The sequence below is a fragment of the Hippocampus bargibanti genome, linkage group LG06 (genome assembly GCF_051943395.1).
Source record: "Hippocampus bargibanti isolate YZ-2025 linkage group LG06, ASM5194339v1, whole genome shotgun sequence".
Lineage (NCBI taxonomy): Eukaryota > Metazoa > Chordata > Actinopteri > Syngnathiformes > Syngnathidae > Hippocampus > Hippocampus bargibanti.
The window spans coordinates 25,251,252-25,274,441 of record NC_142739.1 but is presented as its reverse complement, the minus strand read 5'-3'; the positions used below and the strand labels follow the sequence as shown (position 1 = coordinate 25,274,441).

At 44.1% G+C, this 23,190-nt stretch overlaps 4 protein-coding genes across 4 annotated transcripts; all 4 read left to right on the top strand.

Moving 5' to 3' along the window:
* The first annotated feature begins 100 nt into the window (after positions 1–100).
* On the top strand, positions 101–6,776 carry LOC148896968 (semaphorin-4A-like). Its single transcript, XM_088998043.1, has 14 exons — positions 101–1,359; positions 1,656–1,816; positions 1,885–1,947; positions 2,022–2,120; positions 2,202–2,292; positions 2,373–2,495; positions 2,562–2,689; positions 2,826–2,998; positions 3,410–3,548; positions 3,818–4,007; positions 4,085–4,200; positions 4,269–4,459; positions 5,266–5,336; positions 5,570–6,776. Exons 1-14 carry the CDS (start codon positions 1,260–1,262, stop codon positions 6,118–6,120), a joined length of 2,196 nt encoding a protein of 731 aa, XP_088854169.1. The 5' UTR covers positions 101–1,259; the 3' UTR covers positions 6,121–6,776.
* Positions 6,777–6,884: 108 nt separating this feature from the next.
* LOC148896967 (membrane-spanning 4-domains subfamily A member 4A) lies at positions 6,885–12,925 on the top strand. The gene is made up of 7 exons (XM_088998045.1): positions 6,885–7,037; positions 8,606–8,810; positions 8,889–8,987; positions 10,514–10,570; positions 10,650–10,835; positions 12,196–12,317; positions 12,378–12,925. Exons 2-7 carry the CDS (start codon positions 8,607–8,609, stop codon positions 12,409–12,411), a joined length of 702 nt encoding a protein of 233 aa, XP_088854171.1. The 5' UTR covers positions 6,885–7,037; position 8,606; the 3' UTR covers positions 12,412–12,925.
* Positions 12,926–13,029: 104 nt separating this feature from the next.
* nudt17 (nudix (nucleoside diphosphate linked moiety X)-type motif 17) lies at positions 13,030–15,198 on the top strand. Its single transcript, XM_088998044.1, has 8 exons — positions 13,030–13,422; positions 13,484–13,588; positions 13,746–13,929; positions 14,023–14,048; positions 14,153–14,242; positions 14,315–14,414; positions 14,662–14,806; positions 14,872–15,198. The coding sequence occupies exons 1-8, from the start codon at positions 13,348–13,350 to the stop codon at positions 15,047–15,049; spliced, it is 903 nt and encodes a 300-aa protein (XP_088854170.1). The 5' UTR covers positions 13,030–13,347; the 3' UTR covers positions 15,050–15,198.
* Positions 15,199–15,373: 175 nt separating this feature from the next.
* LOC148896965 (metaxin-1-like) lies at positions 15,374–23,091 on the top strand. The gene is made up of 8 exons (XM_088998080.1): positions 15,374–15,480; positions 16,978–17,047; positions 17,115–17,194; positions 20,405–20,497; positions 20,693–20,875; positions 22,058–22,134; positions 22,200–22,345; positions 22,436–23,091. The coding sequence occupies exons 1-8, from the start codon at positions 15,400–15,402 to the stop codon at positions 22,660–22,662; spliced, it is 957 nt and encodes a 318-aa protein (XP_088854206.1). The 5' UTR covers positions 15,374–15,399; the 3' UTR covers positions 22,663–23,091.
* The last annotated feature ends 99 nt before the right edge of the window (positions 23,092–23,190 follow it).

Sequence of the window (23,190 nt, the reverse complement as noted above, 5' to 3'; positions counted from 1 at the left end):
CTTGTTCTGTAGCCACAAATGGGACATATGTCTTCTTGTGCCGGTCCCAAGCCCGGATAAATACAGAGGGTTGTGTCAGGAAGGGCATCCGACGTAAAAGCTTGGCCAAAACAAACATGCGGATCAAACCTCTCAAGATGGAGGATACTGATTTGCTGTGGCGACCCCTTGAAGGGAAAAGCCGAAAGGAAAAGAAGAAGCTAGCCAATTATTAAAGGACAACCGACACCGTTTTTTGTTTCCCAACTGACATCAGAAAAACGTTTTATAGCATCTAAAATACCCAAAACATGCAGGCTGATATTTTTAGTCAAATGCAAAACACCAATAAAAATGACTTAAAATGTCCCAAAACTACTTCAAAATGACTTCGGAAATTGCGAGTTTCATAAGGTCCCGCCCCCTTGTTCGTGACTCACGCCAAGACGTCTTTGCCTTGCTCTAGATTCGGAGAAGATGGTTTCTTGTTACTCATCCAGTTATGAATATGATTCAAATAGTTCTGAAGAGGAAAGCATACATGTTTGCAATCGATTGAAGAAGTACTTGCGTATCAATTCGAGCCATCAGGACTTCAATGTAGTGTCCCAGAAAATGCACAAGATGGCGCCCAAGCTCCGTTGGAAATGGGCTGATTTGTGTCAACTAGTATCAAATAGTAGTCTTGGTGCAACACACGACAATTCACCATCCCATTAGTTATATGTTTTCCATCTAATTTCGCCATCAACACCAAGTTTTCAGACCAAACAAAGTACCCAAAATGTATTGTGCATCGCTTTCTCGGTTAAGGGCGTTCCAGATGTGATGTCACGTCAGGCATCGTCATCAACTGGAAAACAAGACTTCCTGAATATTCAGCGCGAGTCTTAAAGCGTAAAATATAGCTATACGACGTGGAATCTTTGTAAAATGTGCTCAGTAGAAGTCATTTGAAGTGATTTTACAAAGGTGTCGGTTGTAATCCCATTCAGATCCTTCACATACATTTTATTTGTGTTTGAATCGTGAATGTGTGTTTTGGAAGTATAATTTAGATGGACTGTATTCATGCGTGGATATGGAGGAAAAAAAGCAGAAGATCACCTAACTTTGAACTACTTGTCAAGAGACATTGACAATGGTGTTGTAAAAAAGTCAGCGGAGAAGTGAAAGAAGAAGTTTGAAGGCATCACGCAAGCTATCGGCTGTCTCGCCCCCTTCTGTGGGGAAGCGACAGGAAGTGGTTTACTGTTTTCCTCTTGCAAAGTTACTTCGCGATGGCCGTCGCGTTCGTCTTGGTGCTCGTCGCCGTCGGGATTGATGCCGTTGGGACGGATGCTGTTTTGCCGCTCCACGCGCACTCTTCCTTCCTTTATAGTGAGTCATTCTTCTTCCACTTCCTATGCAGCTGATTGGACCTTGGTCACATGATTTACCGTCTATGATTTGTCACCATGGCAACACTGCTGGACACGATGACGACGATAGAGGCAATCACCTGTCGTTGTCGTGTTGACCGCTAACAAATGACCCTCGCGGTCTTGTCCATCATTGTGTACAAGTGTCAATCAAACTGTCAACTTGTCATCTTGAGACCACTTCCTGCATGAAGTGTCACGTCTTAGCTCAAACAGGAAGTGGTCCGCGTACATGGAAACAGTTTTTGTGCTCAGACTCTCCAGACAGGCCGCTGGTGCGCTTCTCCCTGAATGACACCCACAACTTCACCACCCTGCTGCTGAGCGACGACCACGACACGCTCTACGTGGGCGCTCGGGATGCTGTGCTCTCATTGGATGTGAGCGGCGGTGACCTCATGACCCTGAAGAGGAAGGTGAACAGATGCGCCGGCCATTCCGTCCGAACGGTACCTGACTGCGACGGCTCTTCCGTCTGCCGCAGGTGTCCTGGCGTCCGACGGACTCCGATGTGGACGTCTGTCGGAGCAAAGGGAAGAACGCCACGGTAACCTTTAACCTTTGTGAGATTCTTCATGTGTTTCCTTGGTGGTTGGAAAATCAAAGACGATGTACGTGCAGATGGACTGCGGCAACTTTGTGGGGGTGTTGCAGCACCTGAACGCCTCGCACTTGTATGCCTGCGGCAGCTTCGCTTTCAACCCACGCGACGCTTTCCTGGTGAGTGAAGCCGTCGGGGTCCCCGTGTGGCCGCGCTGACCCGTCACGGTTCCTGTTTGAAGACTCCTCCTCCTCCTGCAGGACGGCGAGACCCTGGCCATGACCCCCCTGCCAGCTGCCCGAGGTCGCTGCCCTTTCAGCCCGTGGCAAAGGAGTACCGCCCTCGTCGCGGGTCTGGATTGACGCCTCCGGTCGTGTGACATTGAGTGTATAAGCCCCGCCTCCTGACTGACCGTTTTTGCGGCGTCCTAGACGGCGAATTGTTCACCGCCGTCATGGCCGACTTCAAGGGACTCACGCCAATCATCGCGCGACACTTCAGCAAAGGCGGACGCCCCGACGTCAGCCAGGAGTCGTCCCCCATCTTACTGGAAGGTGACGCCCGACACGTACTTGCCCCCCCCCCCTAAAATGGCCGTCACCCTCACTTCCTGTGTGCAGAAGCAGACTTTGTGGGCTCGGCATTGGATGCCGCCCAACGGAAGGTCTTCTTCTTCTACAACGAAGTAGCCAAGGAGTTTAACGTCCGGGACGAGCAGCACGTGGCGCGCGTGGTCAGCGTCTGCCAGGTATTAAAGGACTCACGCCACAGACCCCCACATTAGCATTTAGCGCATAGCTAACCACACAGCAAAATGACTGCCGGGCATACCAAAGGGGCAGCAGCTCCAGGCTAACTAAACGCCCCCGCGTCGTGACTGTTAGGATGACGTGGGCGGCGTCCAGATTCTGCAGAAGAAGTGGACGTCACTGGTGAAGACTACGTTGCGCTGCCTGCCGCCTTTTGCCATCCTGGAAGACATCTTCGCCCTCCCCCCACCGCCAGAGGATGGAGATCCCGCTCATATGCTCTTCTACGCTGTCTTCAGCTCTCAGTGGTATGCAATAGACCAGTGGTTCTTAATCTTGTTGGAGGCACCGAAGCCCACCAGTTTCATATGCTCATTCACCGAACCCGTCTTCCAATGACTGTGCCTACTAACTGCAGTCTAGACTGAGGGGTGGACATCTGTAGCGGAGGATCCACCGAACCCCTGAGACCGACTCACCGAACCCCTAGGGTTCGATCGAACCCAGGTTAAGGCCCACTGCAATAGACCATACCCTATGTTCCTTGCACGAGTGTGCACTAGTAACTTCTTGATTTCCAAAAAACTAATCGAGTGTTTATTCCATTCCGTGCTAAAGGTCCACGAGTACACTAGTGGGACAACTCCACAGGACTAGTGAGACTAAAATAAAAAATTCAACATGATAATCTGTGGCTCCACTTCCTGTTTCTGTCGAAGGTCACTCCGGCCAGAGTCGGCGGTATGTTCATTTCAAATGGCGTCCCTCAGGGAGGCGTTCGCAGGCCCCTACAGGCCCTTTGATGCTAACACTCACCTATGGAGCCCCCTCCCGGCTAAGAGCTCCTACTTCGGGCAGGTTAGTCTATCACTCATCAATGAAATGGCCGTAATTTTCGCCATGATGCCTCTGTGTCTCAGGTGGACGACATGAAAATCCTCATCCACAGAGATTTTAAGGAATAGCATCTCAATCAATGCCTCCCAACACAAAGAGTTCCTTAGTCGGACACCATTGGCAATATTAACCACGATTCGTTTCATCGGCCGTTAATTTTGGTCCCAGATGTCAAAATTTGGTGAGAATTGATGAGGAAGCGGCGAATGATTGGGTGTGTGTGCAACCAGTGTGGTCTGGAGGGGGCGCTGCACAGCAAACTAGAGGAGGTGAAGCGGACCTTCCTGACAGATGGCTACGTGACTCCGGAACAGAGCGGCCCCCTGTTGGTCTCCGCACACCACCGCTACAGTCGTGTGGCAGCCATGAGCGTGCTCGCAGTTGACGGCCGGCGTTATCAGATCCTTTTCCTCCTCACCGGTGAGCTTCAAAGACACGAGTTTGGAATTTTCTGGAAACATGAATAAGATGTCAATTGATTATTTTTGTGTTTCTAGAAACTGGAATCCTGCACAAAGTGTTTTTGTCTTCGCGGGGTCCACGGGTCATTGAGGAGATTGCGGTGCTGGACCGTGGCGACCGCGTTACGACCTTGGCGCTCTCGGCCTCCAAGGTGAAGTGGAGGTTTGACGTCGTCTCGACCGTTCGACGTCTTTGTTGAATACGTATGTGGCATGTCAGGGAGTAGCATTCGTCGGCTCGTGGGGCGCCGTCACCGCCGTGCCAGTGGCTCAATGCTCCGCCCACCGCTCGTGCGGACGCTGCCTATTGGCCAGAGACCCTCTTTGTGGCTGGAGCCGAAGAAGGAAGCTATGCACCCGTTTGAACCAGGAACAAGAACGTGAAAAATCCAGAGACCAGGAAGAATGCATGTATGGAAACGCTGTCATAGCGGCATCTTTATTGATTGTGTTTTGATCACTCATAATCATGTATTGATCAACTAATCATCACATGCTGGGTGGGGCATAGGGGGCAAAGGTGGAGTTAGGGTAAAGGGGTTGGTGGTTGGCCTTAGAGGGTTCGGATTAGGATGAGGGTTTTAGGTTTAGGGTTGTGATTAGGGTTCATGTAAAGGTTAGGGGATTAGGGTTCAGGTTAGTGTTTGGGGTTAGGGTTGAGGGTTAATGTTAAGGGTTTGGGTAGGGGGGTTAGGGTTGAGTTTAAAGGTTAAGGGTTAGGGTCAGGTTCGGGGTTTGGGAGTTAGGGGTTAAGGTTAGAGTTTTAGGGTTCAGGATTTAGTGGTTGGGGTGAGGGTTTGGTTGGGGTTAGGGTTGAGGGTTAATGTTAAGAGTTAGGAGTTTGGGCTGGGGGCTAAAGGGATTTAGGGGTTAAAGGTTAGCGTCGAGTTCCGGGTTTGGGAGTTTTGGGTTAACGTTAGTGTTTGGGTTCAGGATTTGGTCGTTGGGGTTAGGGTTTGATTAGGTTAGGGGTTAGGGTTAAAATTAGGGAATAAAGATTAGGGGTAATGGTTGGGGGAGGATTAGTAGATCTTGGATTTGGATTGGTTTTAGGGGGTTAAATTCAGGCTTTTGAGTTTCCCCTAATATATCCCAAATTTTAAGACCTAACCGTCAGGCTTACCTCCGGACGGAATCCTCTCACCGGAACATATTGATGACATCTAACCACATATTGATGATGTCTGGATGGCATTTTGATCATGTGTGCTGATCAGGGTTCAACTCCTGGAGGGTGGTGATGTGGCAAAGGCGTGTCACGGAGAAGGCGGCACCCCACCTGTCAAAAGTGAGACATTGAGTTGTGAATTCTGATACCGTATGCCGTTTGACATCTGGTGTGTGGTGTGTGATGTCTGTTTTGTGACGTGTAATATATGAAATCCAACATGACATAATCCGTGTCTTACCGTGGAGTGTCGCATGTGTTGTGTGTCGATTCACAAGTCGGTTTTGATGCGTGACATGTGCAACCTGGAGCATCTGCCGTGACGTCTGGTTTGTCTTGTGTGGCACATGCAGATGTGGTAGTGCGCGTCAATGAAGTCATCAGGCTCTGGTGCTACAAACCTTGGAAGTCGTGCAGGCTGAAATGGACGTCCTTGCCATTCCGAGACCTTCCGCCGTCAATCTTCATCCAATTGGGCGACGGTAGCCTCAACTTCTTGGCCTCGGCAAACACGCTGGGCGAATACCACTGCCAAGCAGAAGAAGACGGCTACACGGAAGCGGTCGCTAGCTACAAAGTCATTGCATTGGCTCCACCGCGCTCCATGCATCCTGGCGCCGGGGCAGAGGACGACCGGACCATCGTGGTGGGGTCTTCATCTTCGCCGCCACAGGTGCTCTGTGAAAGGCGGAGCTACGAGGGAAGGCTGGTCGGGGTGGCCCTGGTGCTGGCCACCTGCATCTGTTTCCTGATGTCAGCCGCAATCCTGGCATGTGTCCGTAGGAAGTCCGCCGGTTGTCATGAGCGTACATCCTACATCCAGTATGACAAAAACCATGACAGGGTTGCAGAGCCGAGGGTGGAGCTCACTGACAAGCTACAGCTAACCGACACGCCATCTTAGCTTGGTTTATTTTAGCTAAAAAATGATGACATATGTCACTCATGGCGTTTTATTAAATCAACTGTGAAAGTCGTCATTGTCTGCTTCATTTTACTATAACGAAAGCAAAAGAAAAAATGAGACCTCCTTCGTCCCGTTGGTGACTTGAGTGACAGCCACAATACTATCTGTGAATATCCCCCGGGAAGATTTGTGTGACTGGCTGTTCTGTAAATTGTACAATCTATTGATTTTGATGAAATGTATTTCATTAATGTTATTATTATATATATTATAAGTATTTCATTTCTTTAAAAGCGTCATCTCGACCATGTCGGTACTCTGCTCGTCAATTTCAGTACATTTTCTTCTACCCAAAAACATAATCAGAACATTTGGGTTTTCATAAAGAACTGTCTTTTTTTTGCGTATTTTTATTGTATTTATTTATTTATTTATTGGGGGGGACAGGATTTATGTAAAATAATTTACCATTCCATTATGTTATACATTTTGATGACAAAAAAACAATTGAAAAAAAGTTACACGAATGACGGGAAATGTTTTATGATGCTTTCAATATTTGTAGGAATTATGGCCATGCCTCTTCAAATCTGACTTCGTGTTTTGGCTCGAACGCTTTGACGTCCGTTGAACAGTTTTATGGGCTGTCATGCGAGCAAAAGAACTGATTGTTTGTGTATAGTTACTCGGTATATTATAAGACGTGACGCAGTTATGTGTTTGCGGTAGTTTTTTGTACACATTTTACACATGCCTTCAAACGCATCATCTCAATATCCGTGGCTTCACAGGCTTGATCTGACGATCAAATCGACTTGACGAGGCATTTTAACAACATCCAAAAATTGAACTTGTTAAAAATATTTAGCGGTGGAGTGTCTCAAGAGTGTCGTTGAACGACCACCAAGCAGCAGGTGAGATTGTTTTTCTTGGGTTTTATCGCACTTCCTGCTTTTCTTTCGCCAAACGTGACGCATTCACCAAAGCGCGTTTCAAATGTGTCCTCGTTGTTACATTTTGCTGTTTTGTGGGACAACGACAAAATGTTTTCAAGGGCGACATCCGATGACTGAAACAGGAGACATCTGTGCACAATTTGGATTATTTCACGCCATGTGAAATCTACACAAAGTTCACGCTACAGTGGTCATAATCTGAAAGTAGGACGATGAAGTAGAAGTACGAACCGTTGCGTTCCTCATCTTAAAGGACAACCGACGTCACTTTTTTTGTTTTTTAACAATAATCAGAAAAACGTTTTATAGCATCTAAAATAACCAAAACACGCAATATGATATTTTTATTCAAATGCTAAACACCAATAAAAATGACTTAATGTGTCCAAAATCTGCAAAAAAATGAGCTGCGAATTGGGCATTTTCAGAAAATCCCGCCCCCTGCGCGTGACGTCACGCAAAGACGTCTTGATTGCTGGAGAATCAAAACAATGGCTTTAGATTCGGAGAATATGCTTTCTTGTTACACATCCAGTTATGAATATGATTCAAATAGTTCTGAAGAGGAAAGCATACATGTTTGCAATCGATTGAAGAAGTACTTGCGTATCAATTCGAGCCATCAGGACTTCAATGTAGCGTCCCAGAAAATGCACAAGATGGCGCCCAAGCTCCGTTGGAAATGGGCTCGATTAAAGAATTTATTTCGGGCCATTTTGAGGCAACATTCGGGGGAACTGTCTCACACAAAAAAAGAGGCACAAAATGGCGACCTCCTGTGGCCACCCCCGTTTCCACAGGCTGATAAATTCCTTATATGGAGCTTGGACTCTCTCTTCTTCCGGCTTTTGGGTGCAACACGAGGTCGTCAGACCAAACAAGTACAGCAAAATACATTGACGTGATGGAAGGACTGCTACAATGTGTCATTTTTTTGGTCAGGGGCATTCCTTCAGTGACGTCACGTACGGACTCGTCACCAACTCAAAAACAAGACTTCCTGAATATTCAGCGCGAGTCTTAAAACGTAAATTATAGGTATATGCGGTGGAATCTTATTGAAATACGCTCATTAGAAGTCATTTGAAGCCATTTTACAAATTATGGACACAACTTGTCCGGAGACGTCGGTTGTCCTTTAATGATGTCCATCTATTCTTGAAAAGTCTGTCTTGAAAATGGCTTTAACAGTAAATCTGCAACCAAATCACTTTCTTTTCCTCCTTCAGTCATTGTGGTGTCTCAATTGCTTCGTGTAACATGGAGGGTACATAAAGTGCTTAATGAATGACTCTCTGTTGTTGTGTTGTCATATTATTTATTTATTTTTGTTCTTTTGACTTCAAGATGGCGCCGTGAGACTGGCGGCCTTTCCAGCAGCTCATGTATTTTGTTTTTCTACTTCTTTCAGTCCTTTCATCTTCCCTTCATAACTATGATGCTATGAAATGTACATTTCTCCACTGCGAGACTACGAAAGGCTAATCCAATCCAATCCATTCCAAATGTGTGTCCGTCTGTGCTAGCATGGCAACGTCTTCATCCATCACGAGCGTCGGCGGCATGCTGATCGTCACCCAAGTTATCCCGCAAGATGTCGGAGATACAAAATCCATCCATATACACCCTACGGCTCCGCCTGCCGAAGAACAGGCCACGCCCCCTGCACTTCCAGCTAAGAAGGACGCTGGCTTTGATGACTACCATCGAGGGGAGATCCCCGGCCTTGGGGTCAGGTCTTGCGTCCCACGATGGATCCCGGATGCTGCGCCATGAAAAAGCTTGACGTTTGTGTGTACGTTTTTGCAGGTTGTCCAGGTGGTCATCGGGTCGCTGTGCGTTCTCTTCAGCCTGACGGCCATTTCGCAGTACCTGCTTGTGCACGTGGGGTTCTGCCTCTGCTTTTGGGTGAGTTGACTGCCTACATGCGATGTCATGATATGACAGTTTGGCATGTTATGTGACGTACCCTAACGTATCATTTGCCACATAACGTGATATTTGTCATGTGACCTACGGTGTCACATTTTTCGTGTCATGTCTCAACATTTCAAGCGTTTGACTCATTCACTGCCAGACGATGTGCAAAAATGTGTCCAATCCAGTGCCAGGGTTATTGTCATTGTTACTCGAATTCCCAGACCCACAGAATATTGAGTTTTAAGACTACATGAACATTCATTGCAGCTTAAGTAACATTGGACGCTCTTCTTTCATCAGAAAAAGAAGTTAATTATTGAATTATACATTTATGGTTGCATTATATTTTTCTTCATCCAAAAACCAACATTATGATCATAATACATTAAGAAAAGGCAGTGTAGGGAGCTATGAAAAAGTAAATTTCCCACCTATGTTATTATTATTATTATTATTGTTATTGTTGTTATTATTGTTGTTGTTATTGGATTAGCCTTTATTAGTCTCCCAGTCGAGACATTTACATTTGACAGCAGCAAAGTTATGAAAGAAAAAGAAGTAGAAAAACAATTCAGGAGCTATTATTATTATTATTATTATTATTATTATTATTATTATTATTATTATTATTATTATAAGTAGTAGTAGTAGTAGTAGTCTTAGTAGTATTAGAAGTCTTAGTAGTAGTATTAGTAGTAGTAGTACTATTAGTAGTAGTAGTAGTATTAGTAGTATTAGTAGTATTAGTAGTAGTAGTATTAGTAGTTGTCGTCGTCTTTTCATTTGTTTATTCATTTACTCATTCACTCCCAGATGTGCAAAAATGTCTCCACTCTTGTGCCAGGGTTTTTGTCACTTTCGCTCGAATTTCTGGAGCCACAGAATTGGATTGGATTGGATTGGATTGGATATGCCTTTATTAGTCTCACAGTGGAGAAATTTACATTTCACAGCAGCAAAGTGATGAAAGGAATGAAAGTAGAAAAACAAAATACATGAGCTGCTGGAAAGGCAGCCACTCTCGCGGCGCCGTCTTGAAGTCAAAATAACAAAAAAAAAATAATAATAATAAAAAAAATATATAAAAATAAGAATATTGAGTTTTAGGACTACATAAACATTCAATGCAGCGTAACAAACTTTAGACTCTCTTCTTTTATCAGAAAAAAGAGTCATTTCCTAAATGACATGGTCCTGGAGTTATATTAGCTTGAAATGAGGGCGGCTGTCCAAAATACAATACAATGCAATACATACATATTGGTTTATATAGCGCTTCAACAACAGCTGAAGCTGGAACAAAGCGCTACCATGGGAAAAAGGGAAATGCTGCCCCCTTGCGGAAGGGAGAAAACACTGACGGAGGTCTGGCCAGCCCTTTATTTTCACCCAAGCATGAAAAAACAAAACCCAAACTAATTCGGTAATGGCGCTCTACGTCATATTTTCACTTCCCGATTAAATTTGTGAATGGCAGTGAATGAGTTAATGAACAACCTCTGTTGTCCTTCCAGTTTGTCGTATCTGGTTCGCTGTCATTGGCGGCTCACAGCCGCGCCTCCATTCGACTTGTGAGTCTCTTTTTGATGACATCACGCCGATCCAGTTATTCCGTCCCCCTTTCGTCAGCCATTTTGTTGTGTCGTGCAGTTGTGGGCGAGTCTGTGGTCCAACATCATCAGCATCCTGCTGAGCCTGGCAGGCATTGCCTACCTGAGCTGGCTGATGGCATCCGGTTGGTCCTCTGAGCACGTCTGCGCCTTCCATTTCTTCCTCCACGATTGGCAGTCGTGGATACCTCAAAATAATTGTATCAAACATCTGCGATTGTTGGACGTAAGTTTATCTGTGCGTGAATTGGTGGCAATTGTGGAGCAACACGGCACACTTGTTCAAGCAATCAAAATATGTTGTATCGCGCCATCTTTTGCACCAAAATAGATGTTTAAAGGACAACCGACGTCTCCAGACAATTTGTAAAATGGCTTCAAATGACTTCTACTGAGCGTATTTTACAAAGATTCCACCGCATATAGCTATATTTTACGTTTTAAGACTCACGCTGAATATTCCGGAAGTCTTGTTTTCGATTTGATGACGATTCCTTAAGTGACGTCACATTAGGAACGCCCCTGACCGACAAAGCGACACACAATGCATTTTGGGCACTTTATTTCGCCTGAAAACACCATGTTGATCACGAAATTAGAAGGAAAACTACATAAATAACGCGATGGTGAATTGTTGTGTGTCGCACCAAGACTACTAAATGCGGTAAACCATAAAGAAGGTGTAATTTCCAGCAGACAAATCAGCCCATTTCCAACGGAGCTTGGGCACCATCTTATGCATTTTCTGGGATGCTACATTGGAGTCTCGACGGCGCGAATTGATACGGAAAGACTTCTTTAATCAATTGCGAACATTTATGCTTTCCTCTTCAGAACTATTTGCATCATATTCATACTGGATGAGTAACAAGAAAGCATCTTTTCTGAATCTGAACTCTCTGAAGCCATTATTTTGATTCTGGAGCAAAGCATTTTGTGGAGGAGTATCCTGGCGTGACGTCACAAACAAGGGGGCAGGACTTTCTGAATCTTGCCATTTCCGTGTATTTTGAGGCAGTTTTGGGACACTTTGTCATTTTTATTGGTGTTTTGCATTTGACTAAAAATATCAGCATGCGTGTTTTGGGTATTTTAGATGCTATAAAACCCAGGTGTCAAAGTCAAGGCCCGCGGGCCAAATCCGGCCCACCACATCATTTTTTTCGGCCCGCAAAAGCAAATCAAACTTGCTAAATTCTGAGCCAAAATGTATTTATTTTTGGATGTCAACCACAATAAAAGTCATTATTCTTCATTTCAGATTTGAAAACAAGTTATTCATTAATTTGCTGTGTGCTCTATATGTAATATTTGAAGAGATTTAAACATTCTAATGGGTTCCCCAAATTCATAACGGCCCTCGAGAGGAAACCATAACTACAATGTGGCCCGCGGCAAAAAAATGACTTTGACACACCTGCTATAAAACATTTTTCTGATGTCAGTTAGGAAACCAAAAAAATAGTGTCGGTTGTCCTTTAAGACGAGGCCCACTTGTGTTTTCAAAATAAAAAAAAAGATTACTTTGCTCACAAGTGTATATATTGCCATAGCTGTCATCACAGCATCTCTTATGTTTTTTCCAGTCTGTACTGCAGGGCCTGCGTGGCCTTATCCTGGTTCTGCTCTTCTTGGAGGCCTGCGTCTGTGTGCTACTTTGCATCCGCGTCACCAAAACCATCAGGACACGCTTCCACTACCTATCATGGTAAGACGGCACACCTCGTCATTTTTCAATCACCAATGTCTCTATTTGACTCCTTAACAGGTGGGGAGCAGGGCGGCTGCTTTGGCGGGAATGAAGAGGCCTAGCTAGCAACAGCATTATTCAGGCATGGCTATTTGATTTAGAACGGACTAAGAGGAGTAACAGAACAGCACAACATTTGTGTTTTCAAAATATAATAGAGTAAAAGTGACATGATAACATTTTTGTGTATGGGGGAGGGGTGGATTTGTACTGTGATTTTTATACTATGTCTCATTCGCCAGCAAAATCAAGAATATGTCATCCTTATATCCCCCAATGAACCATTTTGTGTGAAAAAAATAATGAGATGTATCAGTATGTACACATTAAAAAATATTTAGCTGTAAGCGAGCCAAATCAAACACTCGCGACATATTCACCACATGAGTTCAGGACGCTTCTCGTCACTCACAGAGAGCCGCGGCAGTCGCACGGGCATTCGTTTATTCACTTTACAGCTATCGTACATTTAGTCAGTTATCATGTAGCATTAGCCGCCGGGACAGAGAAAGTAAGCACCCAACTGTATTTGATATAAACCAAAATCAATAAACTGTCAACAAATGTCCTGGTCTGTTTGAGTCTTTAATGTGAAGTGTAGTAGCCACGCGAACGTGTCTCTTTTATTGTGAAAATGTAATACCGGATGTAGTAGAGGTGTTTTGTCATTGCTATGTAGCCGATGCGCAAAGTTTTCTTCCGTCTTGCCCTAAAAATGGTGTAGGCTTCTCAAATGTGACTTTAACGTGAAATCAAAGTTTCAGAAAGCGATATCAGCTAGATTTCTTCTGGTTAGCATTAGCGAGCGACGCTGTGATTAGCCCAAGTTGCAATCAGGATTAGTTAGTCGCTACTTCTACGTGTAAAGTGCATTTCAAGTCAAGGACGAGATAGGGCGGTGATTGTTCATTTCCGACATCTTTCCTGGCGACCGCCCCCCGCAACTCCGACACCTCCAGAGAAGCCAGATATCACATGGTGTGTAGCGATGGAGGTGTTGCGGAGGGTTATTGTATGGACGTGCATGGATGGGACTACGCCGCAGATTATTTCCTTCCTACAGGTGTGTATAAACTTTCCGCTCTGTGCTCGGGAGCCATCCTGAACCGGCTCTCCGCACTCAGAGTGTGACGGGCAGCTTGGGGGCCGGGGACCATGCGATGATCCGTTGGCGGCTGGACCAGAACCGCCTGCTACTTTCTAGAGACCCCACCGGGATCCTCCTTCAGGTGGCGACTGCTTGCACTGAGCTGATTGACAATCACTTTTTTTTTAATTCAGCAGAAGTTGATTCATTATTCATTCGGGTATGAATCAAGGGAGAATTATTGTTTTTCTGTAAACCTGATTGACAGTTTATCAACGTGACATCTTTTTGCTTGTCAGAGGCCCCCCTATTGTCCCATCAAACACCTGTCCGTCAAAGAGGCGGCCGCTGTCCCATTGGAGATTCAGCAGAGGGGAGTGGACGTAGGCGTGGCCATTATCCTACAGTCAGCCGATCAAAAAGTGTTGTTGACGCGACGAGCAAAACATCTGCGAATATTTCCAAATGTTTGGGTTTTTCCAGGTCAGAAATATGCCGCCATTTTGTTCATGGCCGCATCATTTTTCACACATAGAGGCCACGCCCACTTTTTGACGCTATGTCTTTCTCCTACAGGCGGTCATCTTGAACCGGGTGAGACGGTATGTTTTTGAGGACTCGTCAACTCCTTGGTAACATCCGGGTTATCGATTAGTAAAAATAATAATAATAATAATAATAATAATAATTAAAATAATAAATGTAGCTTCTGGAGGCGGGTCTGCGGGAGCTGAAGGAGGAAACGGGATTGGCTGTGGAAGCGGAAACAAGTGCCAAGTTTCTAGGTGTGTGGGAGGTGAGAGCTGGAGCGCGCATGCATGTGTGTCAATCAAATCCAAGTAATCTGACAATTACTGGTGCATGTCAGTCAGTGTACCCCCTCATGTTGAGCAGGGGGCCTCCGCAACGGCACCATCTAGTGTTCTACGCGATGATCCGCTCAACGCACACACACTTGGAGCTCCAGGTAATCTTAATTTCGGCTGCAACTACCTATTATTTGATTTCAATACTCCATAAATTATTACTTCTTAATAGATGAATTGGAATTTTGAAAACACAGAAAACCAGTCTGTACAAATTGACGATTAATTTGTCAATACATGTTTGTGTTAGTTGCAGCCATGTCATGACATTAACTTTAGCTAGCATGCTAACGTGGTGTTGGCTAAACATTGGAGCCGAATTGATGGTGCGTGTCAATTATGTCATCAGGGTGTCTGCGCCCCTCCCCAGCTGAGGTGAGTGCTTGTCTGTGGGCTGACCCCCGGGTGGCCGACGCTGCGGTGGCCGCTGTGGATGGGCAGGACGGTTTAGTATCTGAAACAGACAAGCCAGCAGACCTTCCCGCCTCCATCAGGTATTGTGCTAGCGAACCCTGATGGGCTGACAAGCACATGATCCCTGACCGACATCCCCTCTCAGGGTGTCCGAGGTGTCCCCTGATGGCAGTTTGAAGAACGAGGCCCTCTCCCTGTGTGTCCTCTTGCGCTGTGCGCCGCCCACCGGACCCGACGTGGAGCGAGTCAGTACAGGGACCAAGTTTGCTCTCAATCTTTGGCTCAAGACCCTCCAACCCAGTCCAACACTATTTCAGTCATGATGTCATTCGACATTTCTTACTCACAAAGTTAAAAGTGGACTTTCTTCATTTGTCACAATGTTCCCGAATACAAGTTGTAATTGACTTGTCAAAATGTCTGTGAACTTTTACATGACTTGGTGTTTCTTGGCTTTAAATAAAAATGTATGCCTGCAATGTTTAATGTCCTACTACAACAATCAGACACGGACAGACTAACAGACAAACGATGACAACACAAACGAGCCAAGTGCAAATTGACAGACAATACGCAGTTTATTTTCTCGTTGCTCGACGGCTAGTTTAAAATACACTTTTAATTTATTGGGCACAAACCGGAAATAGTAAAGTCACGTCCGACAGCGGTAAAGATGGCGGCGCCCGATGAGTTGTTCGTGTGGGAAGGAGATTGGGGGCTGCCGTCCGTCAACAGTGACTGCTTGGTGCTTCTGGTCGGTACTTTTTTGCTTTTATTGGGTAGTTTCGTGTTTGACTTCGGTTTCGTTTTATGGCAGCAGCGTGCACGATGCCATCTTTGTATGCTAACGTGAAGAGACCTGATATATCGGCGGTGCGACGGAACAAACAAGTTAATGATGTCAAAACTCCGCGTCAGATGGCGACGTTAATATATTAGCAACTTAGTCCAACAAATACATTCTCTACATTGTCGATCTGGCAGAGTAAAATCTTCTTTTCCTTTTGGCTTTTCCCTTCAAGGGGTCGCCGCAGCGAATCAGTGTCCTCCATCTTCAGAGGTTTGATTGTTTTGGCCAAGCTTTTACGTCGGATGCCCTTCCTGACACAACCCTCTGAATTTATTCGGGCTTGGTACCGACACAAGAATACTTATGTCCCCTTGTGGCTACAGAATAAGCAACTCGCTCAGTAAAAGGCTCCCAAACGCAAAATGGTCATTGGCACAGCAACAATCAAAAAGCAAAACTATACTCACCATTTGATGACAATGCTCTGAACTTATCTGGCAGAGTAAAATACATTATGAATATATAATGATACATCTTACTTAGTATACAATCAATGTAACAATGTTTAGAAATTATATATTACATTACATTACAGCTTATCGTTATGCTAGCGACACTTTCAACTGTTTTATTTTTTTATTTAAACCAAAGTCAGATATTTTGGAAATGATAACTCCGATATTTAAGAGCAGTTAAAAATGACACCGTCATAGACAAACGATGAGTTTGGAATATGTTATTAGTAGGACGATGTGATCAATAAGATTCATAAAACACTGAAAATGGGTGCACCGTTTTTGTTTCCCAACAATGTCTATGTACCCCGGTCAAGGATGACATCGTACTGATGTCCAAAACCTTTATTGTGAAACAGCATGAAAACTAAAACATATTTAAAACAACGATTACTACAATTTGTTCGACGAGACATGAATAAACAAATTAATAACGTACCGTATGCACCTTGTTACCGAAAGTAGATAAACTTTAATGACGTTGAACAGACGGTATCGTTTTTCTCTCGTGCGATTTCCCTCGCACATCGAAACACGTGACACCGAACAGGAAGTGATACATGACAAAATATTCAAAATAAAGTATAGAGGATTTTAATAAAAACATAAATATGAAGGTTCGCATAAAAGCATTAAACACATTTACAAAACAACCAGTCCAAATAAATTATACTTTGTTGTATCATTGAGTCAATATTGGCGCCAGTAACAATGTCCCTTTAAACTTTGAGGTAGTTGGAATTATCCTATTTTATCATCTTTTTATCATAACAAGGGTCGGTCAGGGCGTGGTGGACTCGAGACCTCGAACTATCTTTTCTGCCAGCCATTTGCATGTCACACAAAGACAAACAACCATCTGCGCTCACAATCACACCTAAGAACAATTTCGTCTTGTTTTAAAAAAATGGCGTATTTATAAATGTTGTGTTTGTATTCCTGACAGGCGTACGCTCAATTTTCCGGCGCCCCCCTCAAAGTCCACAAGGTTTGCAACCCGTGGAGATGTCCCGGAGGTGAGAAAGACCCCAGAAATTCCAACACCTGCCGAGAGAGGGCGACATTTCACCTCTTTCCCTGTAGGTGTCATTCCCGCGTTGAGGACCGCCCACAAGGAGGCGCTGTGGCAACCCTCTGACGTCATCATCCATCTACGAAAAAAGGCACTGTAACCAAACACCTTCAGTACTGATGGCACAATGTTGTCGAACCCACAAGAATGATTGATTTTCCGAAGAGGTCAGAAGATTAGAAACTGGTGTATGTTTTAGGGTTTGAGAAGCACAATCACAAATATCACATATGGTTGCATTATTTTGTTTTTCATCCAAAAGCCAATATTAGCATCTTTGAAAAGGCAGAGTGTACGGGGCTATGAAAAACTAATTTTACGACCTATATTGTTATTATTATTATTATTATTATTGTTGTTGTTGTTGTTATTATTGTTGTTATCTAGCTAGCTACTGTATCTATTAGCTATGTATTGGCTATCTCTTAGCTCGCTGGCTAGCTTTCTACAAAATATTTGCTCACCCACAAAAATAATAATAATACAGTAATAACAATAATAATAAAAATAACAACAACAACAATAATAATAATAAATTTCATTAATAAGCGCCTTTCAAAACTCTCAAGGTCACTTTACCGTCACAGGATAAGTTTTTATGTGGGTGAGCAGCGGCAGCCACATGTGCCAACGTTCACTCAACCCGGAAGTAACTCAAATAGATAGAAAGCTAGCTAATAGGTAACAAATAGCCAACAGATGTGCATATATATATAGATAGCCAGCTAGTTATCTATATACTGTAGCTAATAGATAGAAAACTAGATAGCTACATAGCTAATAGATAGCTAGCCTGATAGCTACATAGCTAATAGAACGCTCGGTAGATAGCTAGGTAATAGATATCTAGATAGACAGCAATATAGCTAATAGATAGACAGCTAGATAGCTAATAGATAGACAGCTAGATAGCTAGATAGCTAATAGATAGACAGCTAGATAGCTACATAGCTAATAGATAGTTAATAAATATGTTTATATTGGGCTTTAACAACAGCTGAAGCTGTAACAAAGCGCCAACATGGGTGAAACAGGGAAATGCTGCCCCCTTGTGGAAGGGGAAAAAAACCATTGCCATGGGTCTGGCCCGCGCTTTATCGGCATCCAAGCAAGAAAAAAACAACACCGAACTAATTCGGGGATGGCGCTCTACATGCTATTTTCAATTCCTGAAAAAAATTAGTGAATGGCAGTGAGTTAATTACCTAATTAAGTTATTGATTTATTTTGACTTTCCCCTCCTCTAATGTGTAAAATCCTCAAACGAACGAAAAGTCACTACTGTAAACGTGCCCTTTATTTTCCTTCAAACAGACCTCGAGGGCTTTTCAATGTTTTTTTTTTTTTATTTCAAGTATGTCAGACATCATGGAAGAATGTTATTTTGCTGCCATTTTCCTACCGTGTCTCCTTCTTCATTGTGATTCTGACCCACATTTTCCCCTCAGAAGACTCCCCCCGTGGCCCCCCCCAAAGCACCGATATTTCTCCCTGCAGCTGGAAGTCATTAACAAGCCTGCTCGTAATACGTATAAGTACAGATGTAGTTGACTGTGATATTGTTGATCACAAGCACTTTTGAGGTGAATCCATCCTCATTATAGGAGCAGCTCGAGCGTAGCCGAATGACTCAGAGGGGGGGGGGAAAAAAGTGCCTGACTCACGATTTGCACTTGAGCTAACTAGCTATCGAGCTTGCTATCTGGCTGACGATCTAGCTGGCTAACTATTTGCTATCTATTAGCAATCTGGCTAGCTCTCTAGCTGGCTATCTATTAGTTTTTTGTTGGCTGGCTAATCTCGTTATCTAGATGGCTATCTATCTAGCTGGCTACCTTGCTACATATCTATTTGATATCTAACTGCTAACTAGCTATCTAGCTGGCTACCTAGCTGGCTATCTATTAGCTAGCTGGCTGGCTCTCTAGCTGCCTATTAGTTTTTTTATTGGCTAGCTAAACTGCTTATCTAGCTGCCTATCTAGAGAGCTACCTTGCTACATGTAATGTATTATTATTATTATTATTATTATTATTATTATTATTATTATTATTACATATCTATTTGATATCTATTTGCTATCTAGCTGGCTAGCGAGCTGACAATTTATTTGCTATCTATTAGCTAGCTGGCTAGCTCTCTAGCTGGCTATATGTTAGTTTTTTATTGGCTAGCAAATCTGGCTATCTAGCTAGCTATCGGGCTGGTTACCTTGCTACATATCTATTTGATATCTATTTGCTGTCTAGCTGGCTACCTAACTAGCTATCTATTTGCTATCTACTGTATATGCTATCTATTAGCTATCGATTAGTTATCCATTAGCCAGCTAGCTAACTTTATTTCTATTTTAGTTATTTCAGGTTGAGTGAATGCTGGCGCTTGTGGCTGCCGCTCCTCACCCACATAAAAAAACCGTATCCTGTGACTAAATGTAAATGAAATGTAAATGAAATGTTGATGACTCAGAGGGGGGAAAAACGTGCCTGACTCACGATTTGCACTTGAGCTATCTAGCTATCGAGCTTGCTATCTGGCTATCTATTTGCTATCTATTAGATAGCTGGCTAGCTGTCTAGCTGGCTATCTATTAGTTTTTTTGTTGCCTAGCTAATCTCGCTATCTAGCTGGCTATCTAGCTAGCTATCAAGCTAGCTGGCTACCTTGCTAAATGTAATTTATTATTATTATTATTACATATCTATTTGATATCTATTTGCTAACTAGCTATCTAGCTGGCTACCTAGCGGGCTATCTATTTACTATCTATCAACTAGCTGGGTGGCTCTCTATTAGTTTTTTATTGGCTAGCTAATCTCGCTATCTAGCTAGATTATCTAGCTAGCTATATAGAGAGCTACCTTGCTACATGTAATGTATTATGATTACATCTTATAGCTAGCTGCTATCATATTAGCTAGCTGGCTAGCTAGCAATCTATTCGTTTTTTTATTGGCTAACAAACCTCTATCCAGCTGGCTATCTAGCTGGCTACTTTGCTACATATCTATTTGATATCGATTTGCTAACTAGCTATCTAGGTGGCTACCTAACTAGCTATCTATTTGCTATCTAATAGCAAGCTATCTAGCTAGCTATCCATTAGTTATCCATTAGCCGGCTAGCTAACTTTCTATCTATTTCTATTTTCTATCTAGCTAACTTATCCTTTGACTATAAAGTGACCTTGAGAGTTTTGAAAGGTGCTTATAAATGAAATGTATTAAAAAAAAGCACATTAGTTGTTGATGCTGTTGTCATGATAACCTTGTTTCTTCTTTTTCGTTGTTTTTTTTTCCAGAAATACAACGCAGACTTTGACCTCTCGGCCAAGGAGGCCGCAGACAGCCTGGCCTTCATTGCACTCATCCAACAGAAACTTACACCAGCTGTTGTACGTCTGTGTGTGTGTGTGTGTGTGTGTGTGTGTGTGTGTGTGTGTGTGTGTGTGTGTGTGTGTGTGTGTGTGTGTGCGCATGTGTGTGTGTGTGTGTGTGTGTGTGTGTGTGTGTGTGTGTGTGTGTGTGTGTGTGTGTGTGTGTGTGTGTGTGAGACGCACGTGTGACAATTTTCCAATTTTTCGTCATAGTTATACGCACTGTGGGTGGAGCCTAAGAACTATGTGGAGGTGACGCGGCGCTGGTACGCCGAGCACATGTCCTTTCCGCTCAGCCTGTTCCTGCCGGGCCGTATGCAGCGCCACCAGCTGGATACGTTGAGGCTCCTGCGAGGGGATTCCAGCCTGGAGCCCAGCGAGGAGCTGGAGAAGGAGGTGAGCGACGTCTTGCCGCAGGAGTTTCCAGACATTTGGAAAAACTTAGGCAGTGGAATCATCATCATCAGCAGAAGAAACAGACGTTTTGTCTTTTTTTTTTTCTCTCGCGTCGCCCCCACAAAGGGTTCGGCTTGCTCTTTAAAAAAAAATAAAGTGAGCGCTAGCTTGTTAGCATGTAGCATAGCATGGATTTTATTTGCTTTGGAAGTCAAACACTCAGTGCAGAAGGCCTTTAGACACAGCTATGTGTGTTTTGAAAAAAAAGTCTAAAATATGAAAAATAAAAAGCAAAAGAATCACGTCAAGAATGAAAATATGGACAAAATGGCCGCTTGAATCGAAAGAGATAATGATGATGATGATGAGAGTGCCGATGTCGCGGCTTGGAATTGAAGCGGATTTACGTGGGGGCAGGAGATGTAAGACATGATGTGAGACATATGACACATGAGTCCCAATATGTATGTAGAACTGTCGCGGCGTGGAATTGAAGCGGATTTACATAGTGACAGGAGATGTGAGACATGATGGGAGTGCCAATGTGTATGTGGAACTGTCGCGGGTTGGAATTGAAGTGGATCTATGTGGGGTAGGAGATGTGAGGCATGATGAGAGTGCCGATGCGTATGCCGAACTGTCGCAGCTTGGAATTGAAGCAGATTTACGTATGGACAGGAGATGTGAAACATGATCAGAGTGCCGATGCGTATGCGGAACTGTCGCGGCTCGGAATTCAAGCGGATTTATGTAGGAACAGGAGATGTGAGACAGTTTCTTTTCGTCAATGGATGCTACAGCTTCGTATTTGCTTTCAACATTTAGCTTGTAGCAGACGTGCACATTCCAGCATGACGTCACTTATCCATTGGTGAAAAGGAGGCTTTGATACTATCCTCTTTCATCTAGAACAGCTTCAGGTGACAAAGAGGGTGCAGAAATTGCTTAATATTGACTGACTGTCTTTGTGTTGTCATATTATTTTTTGATTTTGTAGTTTTTGACTTCAAGATGGCGCTTTTGGAGTTGCTGCCTTTACAGCAGCTCCTGTATTTTGTTTTTTTTTGCTGCTGTGAAATATAAATGTCTCCACTGTGAGACAAATAGAGGCTAATTTTTATCTCATTTAATCTAATGATGATGCCTGACGATGACGAGTGTGATCATAATTTTCCCTTCCAGTTATACGGCGACGCCATCGACTGCATGGACCTGCTGGCGCAACGACTCGGAACGCAAAAGTTCTTCTTCGGAGACTCGTGAGTCCGTCACGACGACGATCAAACGTCATGACGGTTGATAACATCCTAGCGCGTTTCCCTAGGCCTTCGTCTCTCGACGCTTTTGTGTTCGGCTGGCTGGCTCCCATCCTCAAGTGCAAACTTCCCAGCGGGAAACTGCAGCAGCATCTCAAATCTCTGGACAACCTGCACGCCTTTTGCGCCAACATCCTGCTCATCTACTTCCCCGGTCAGGACACGCGTGACACACCTCCATACGGTTCCGTGGCGGTTCGTGTCATCAACGCCGCTAACCGTTTTTGTTTTTCCCCACCCACAGATAACAACGTCCCCCGGTCGGTCCGCTCGGACGAGCCCCGAGACCCTGACCACGTGCCCAACCGACGCACTAAGCAGTTCCTGTCCGTGCTGGCGGCGCTGGGAGCCATGTTGTCATACGCGTTTCTCACCGGCATGGTGTCCATACAGCATGGCCACAGGGGGGCGGTAGAGCACGGCGCACATTCGCATCCCCATCAGGACGATGATGATGATGAAGAAGACTGAATTCTTTGGGATTTTCCTCACGTTGTCTTCACACGCCAATCATATTTTCTTCCCGTCTTTCATATTTCACTTCATCCACCTTTCTTGGATTATATCTCTCTCTTCATGCATACCTTCCTTTCTGCATCCTTCATGTTGACATGAGAATGATCATGAATTGTGTTGACATGAGAATGACCATCAATAGAAGAAAAGTAAAAAAAAATCAAAAAACTATCTTTTGGGGTTTTTGAAATATTGACAATAAAGCTCATGAGAGCTCCGCCCATCAGTCTGGACTCCAGCTGCAGGCATGACACCAAAGCTGAGGAATGTGTGTGTGTGTGTGTGTGTGTGTGTGTGTGTGTGTGTGTGTGTGTGTGTGTGTGTGTGTGTGTGTGTGTGTGTGTGTGTGTGTGTGTGTGTGTGTGTGTGTGTGTGTGTGTGTGTGTGTGTAAACTAGATAATCTGGAAGTAGTTTGCTGTTGAGCTTTCTCTTAGGAGATGAAATAAAACATGGTTTACAACAAACACCTACTTTCACGCCAA

Excerpts from the sequence above, each read along its gene's own strand:
- LOC148896968 (XM_088998043.1), top strand. The coding sequence starts at position 1,260 with ATGGCCGTCGCGTTCGTCTTGGTGCTCGTCGCCGTCGGGATTGATGCC. Across the intron at positions 2,121-2,201 it reads ACCCACGCGACGCTTTCCTG|GACGGCGAGACCCTGGCCAT; the intron begins GTGAGTGAAGCC and ends CTCCTCCTGCAG. Across the intron at positions 4,201-4,268 it reads TGGCGCTCTCGGCCTCCAAG|GGAGTAGCATTCGTCGGCTC; the intron begins GTGAAGTGGAGG and ends GTGGCATGTCAG.
- LOC148896967 (XM_088998045.1), top strand. The coding sequence starts at position 8,607 with ATGGCAACGTCTTCATCCATCACGAGCGTCGGCGGCATGCTGATCGTC. Across the intron at positions 8,988-10,513 it reads GGTTCTGCCTCTGCTTTTGG|TTTGTCGTATCTGGTTCGCT; the intron begins GTGAGTTGACTG and ends TTGTCCTTCCAG. Across the intron at positions 10,571-10,649 it reads GCCGCGCCTCCATTCGACTT|TTGTGGGCGAGTCTGTGGTC; the intron begins GTGAGTCTCTTT and ends TGTGTCGTGCAG.
- nudt17 (XM_088998044.1), top strand. The coding sequence starts at position 13,348 with ATGGAGGTGTTGCGGAGGGTTATTGTATGGACGTGCATGGATGGGACT. Across the intron at positions 13,930-14,022 it reads AAATGTTTGGGTTTTTCCAG|GCGGTCATCTTGAACCGGGT; the intron begins GTCAGAAATATG and ends TTTCTCCTACAG. Across the intron at positions 14,807-14,871 it reads GACCTTCCCGCCTCCATCAG|GGTGTCCGAGGTGTCCCCTG; the intron begins GTATTGTGCTAG and ends ATCCCCTCTCAG.
- LOC148896965 (XM_088998080.1), top strand. The coding sequence starts at position 15,400 with ATGGCGGCGCCCGATGAGTTGTTCGTGTGGGAAGGAGATTGGGGGCTG. Across the intron at positions 17,048-17,114 it reads CCCGTGGAGATGTCCCGGAG|GTGTCATTCCCGCGTTGAGG; the intron begins GTGAGAAAGACC and ends CTTTCCCTGTAG. Across the intron at positions 20,498-20,692 it reads AGAAACTTACACCAGCTGTT|TTATACGCACTGTGGGTGGA; the intron begins GTACGTCTGTGT and ends TTTTCGTCATAG.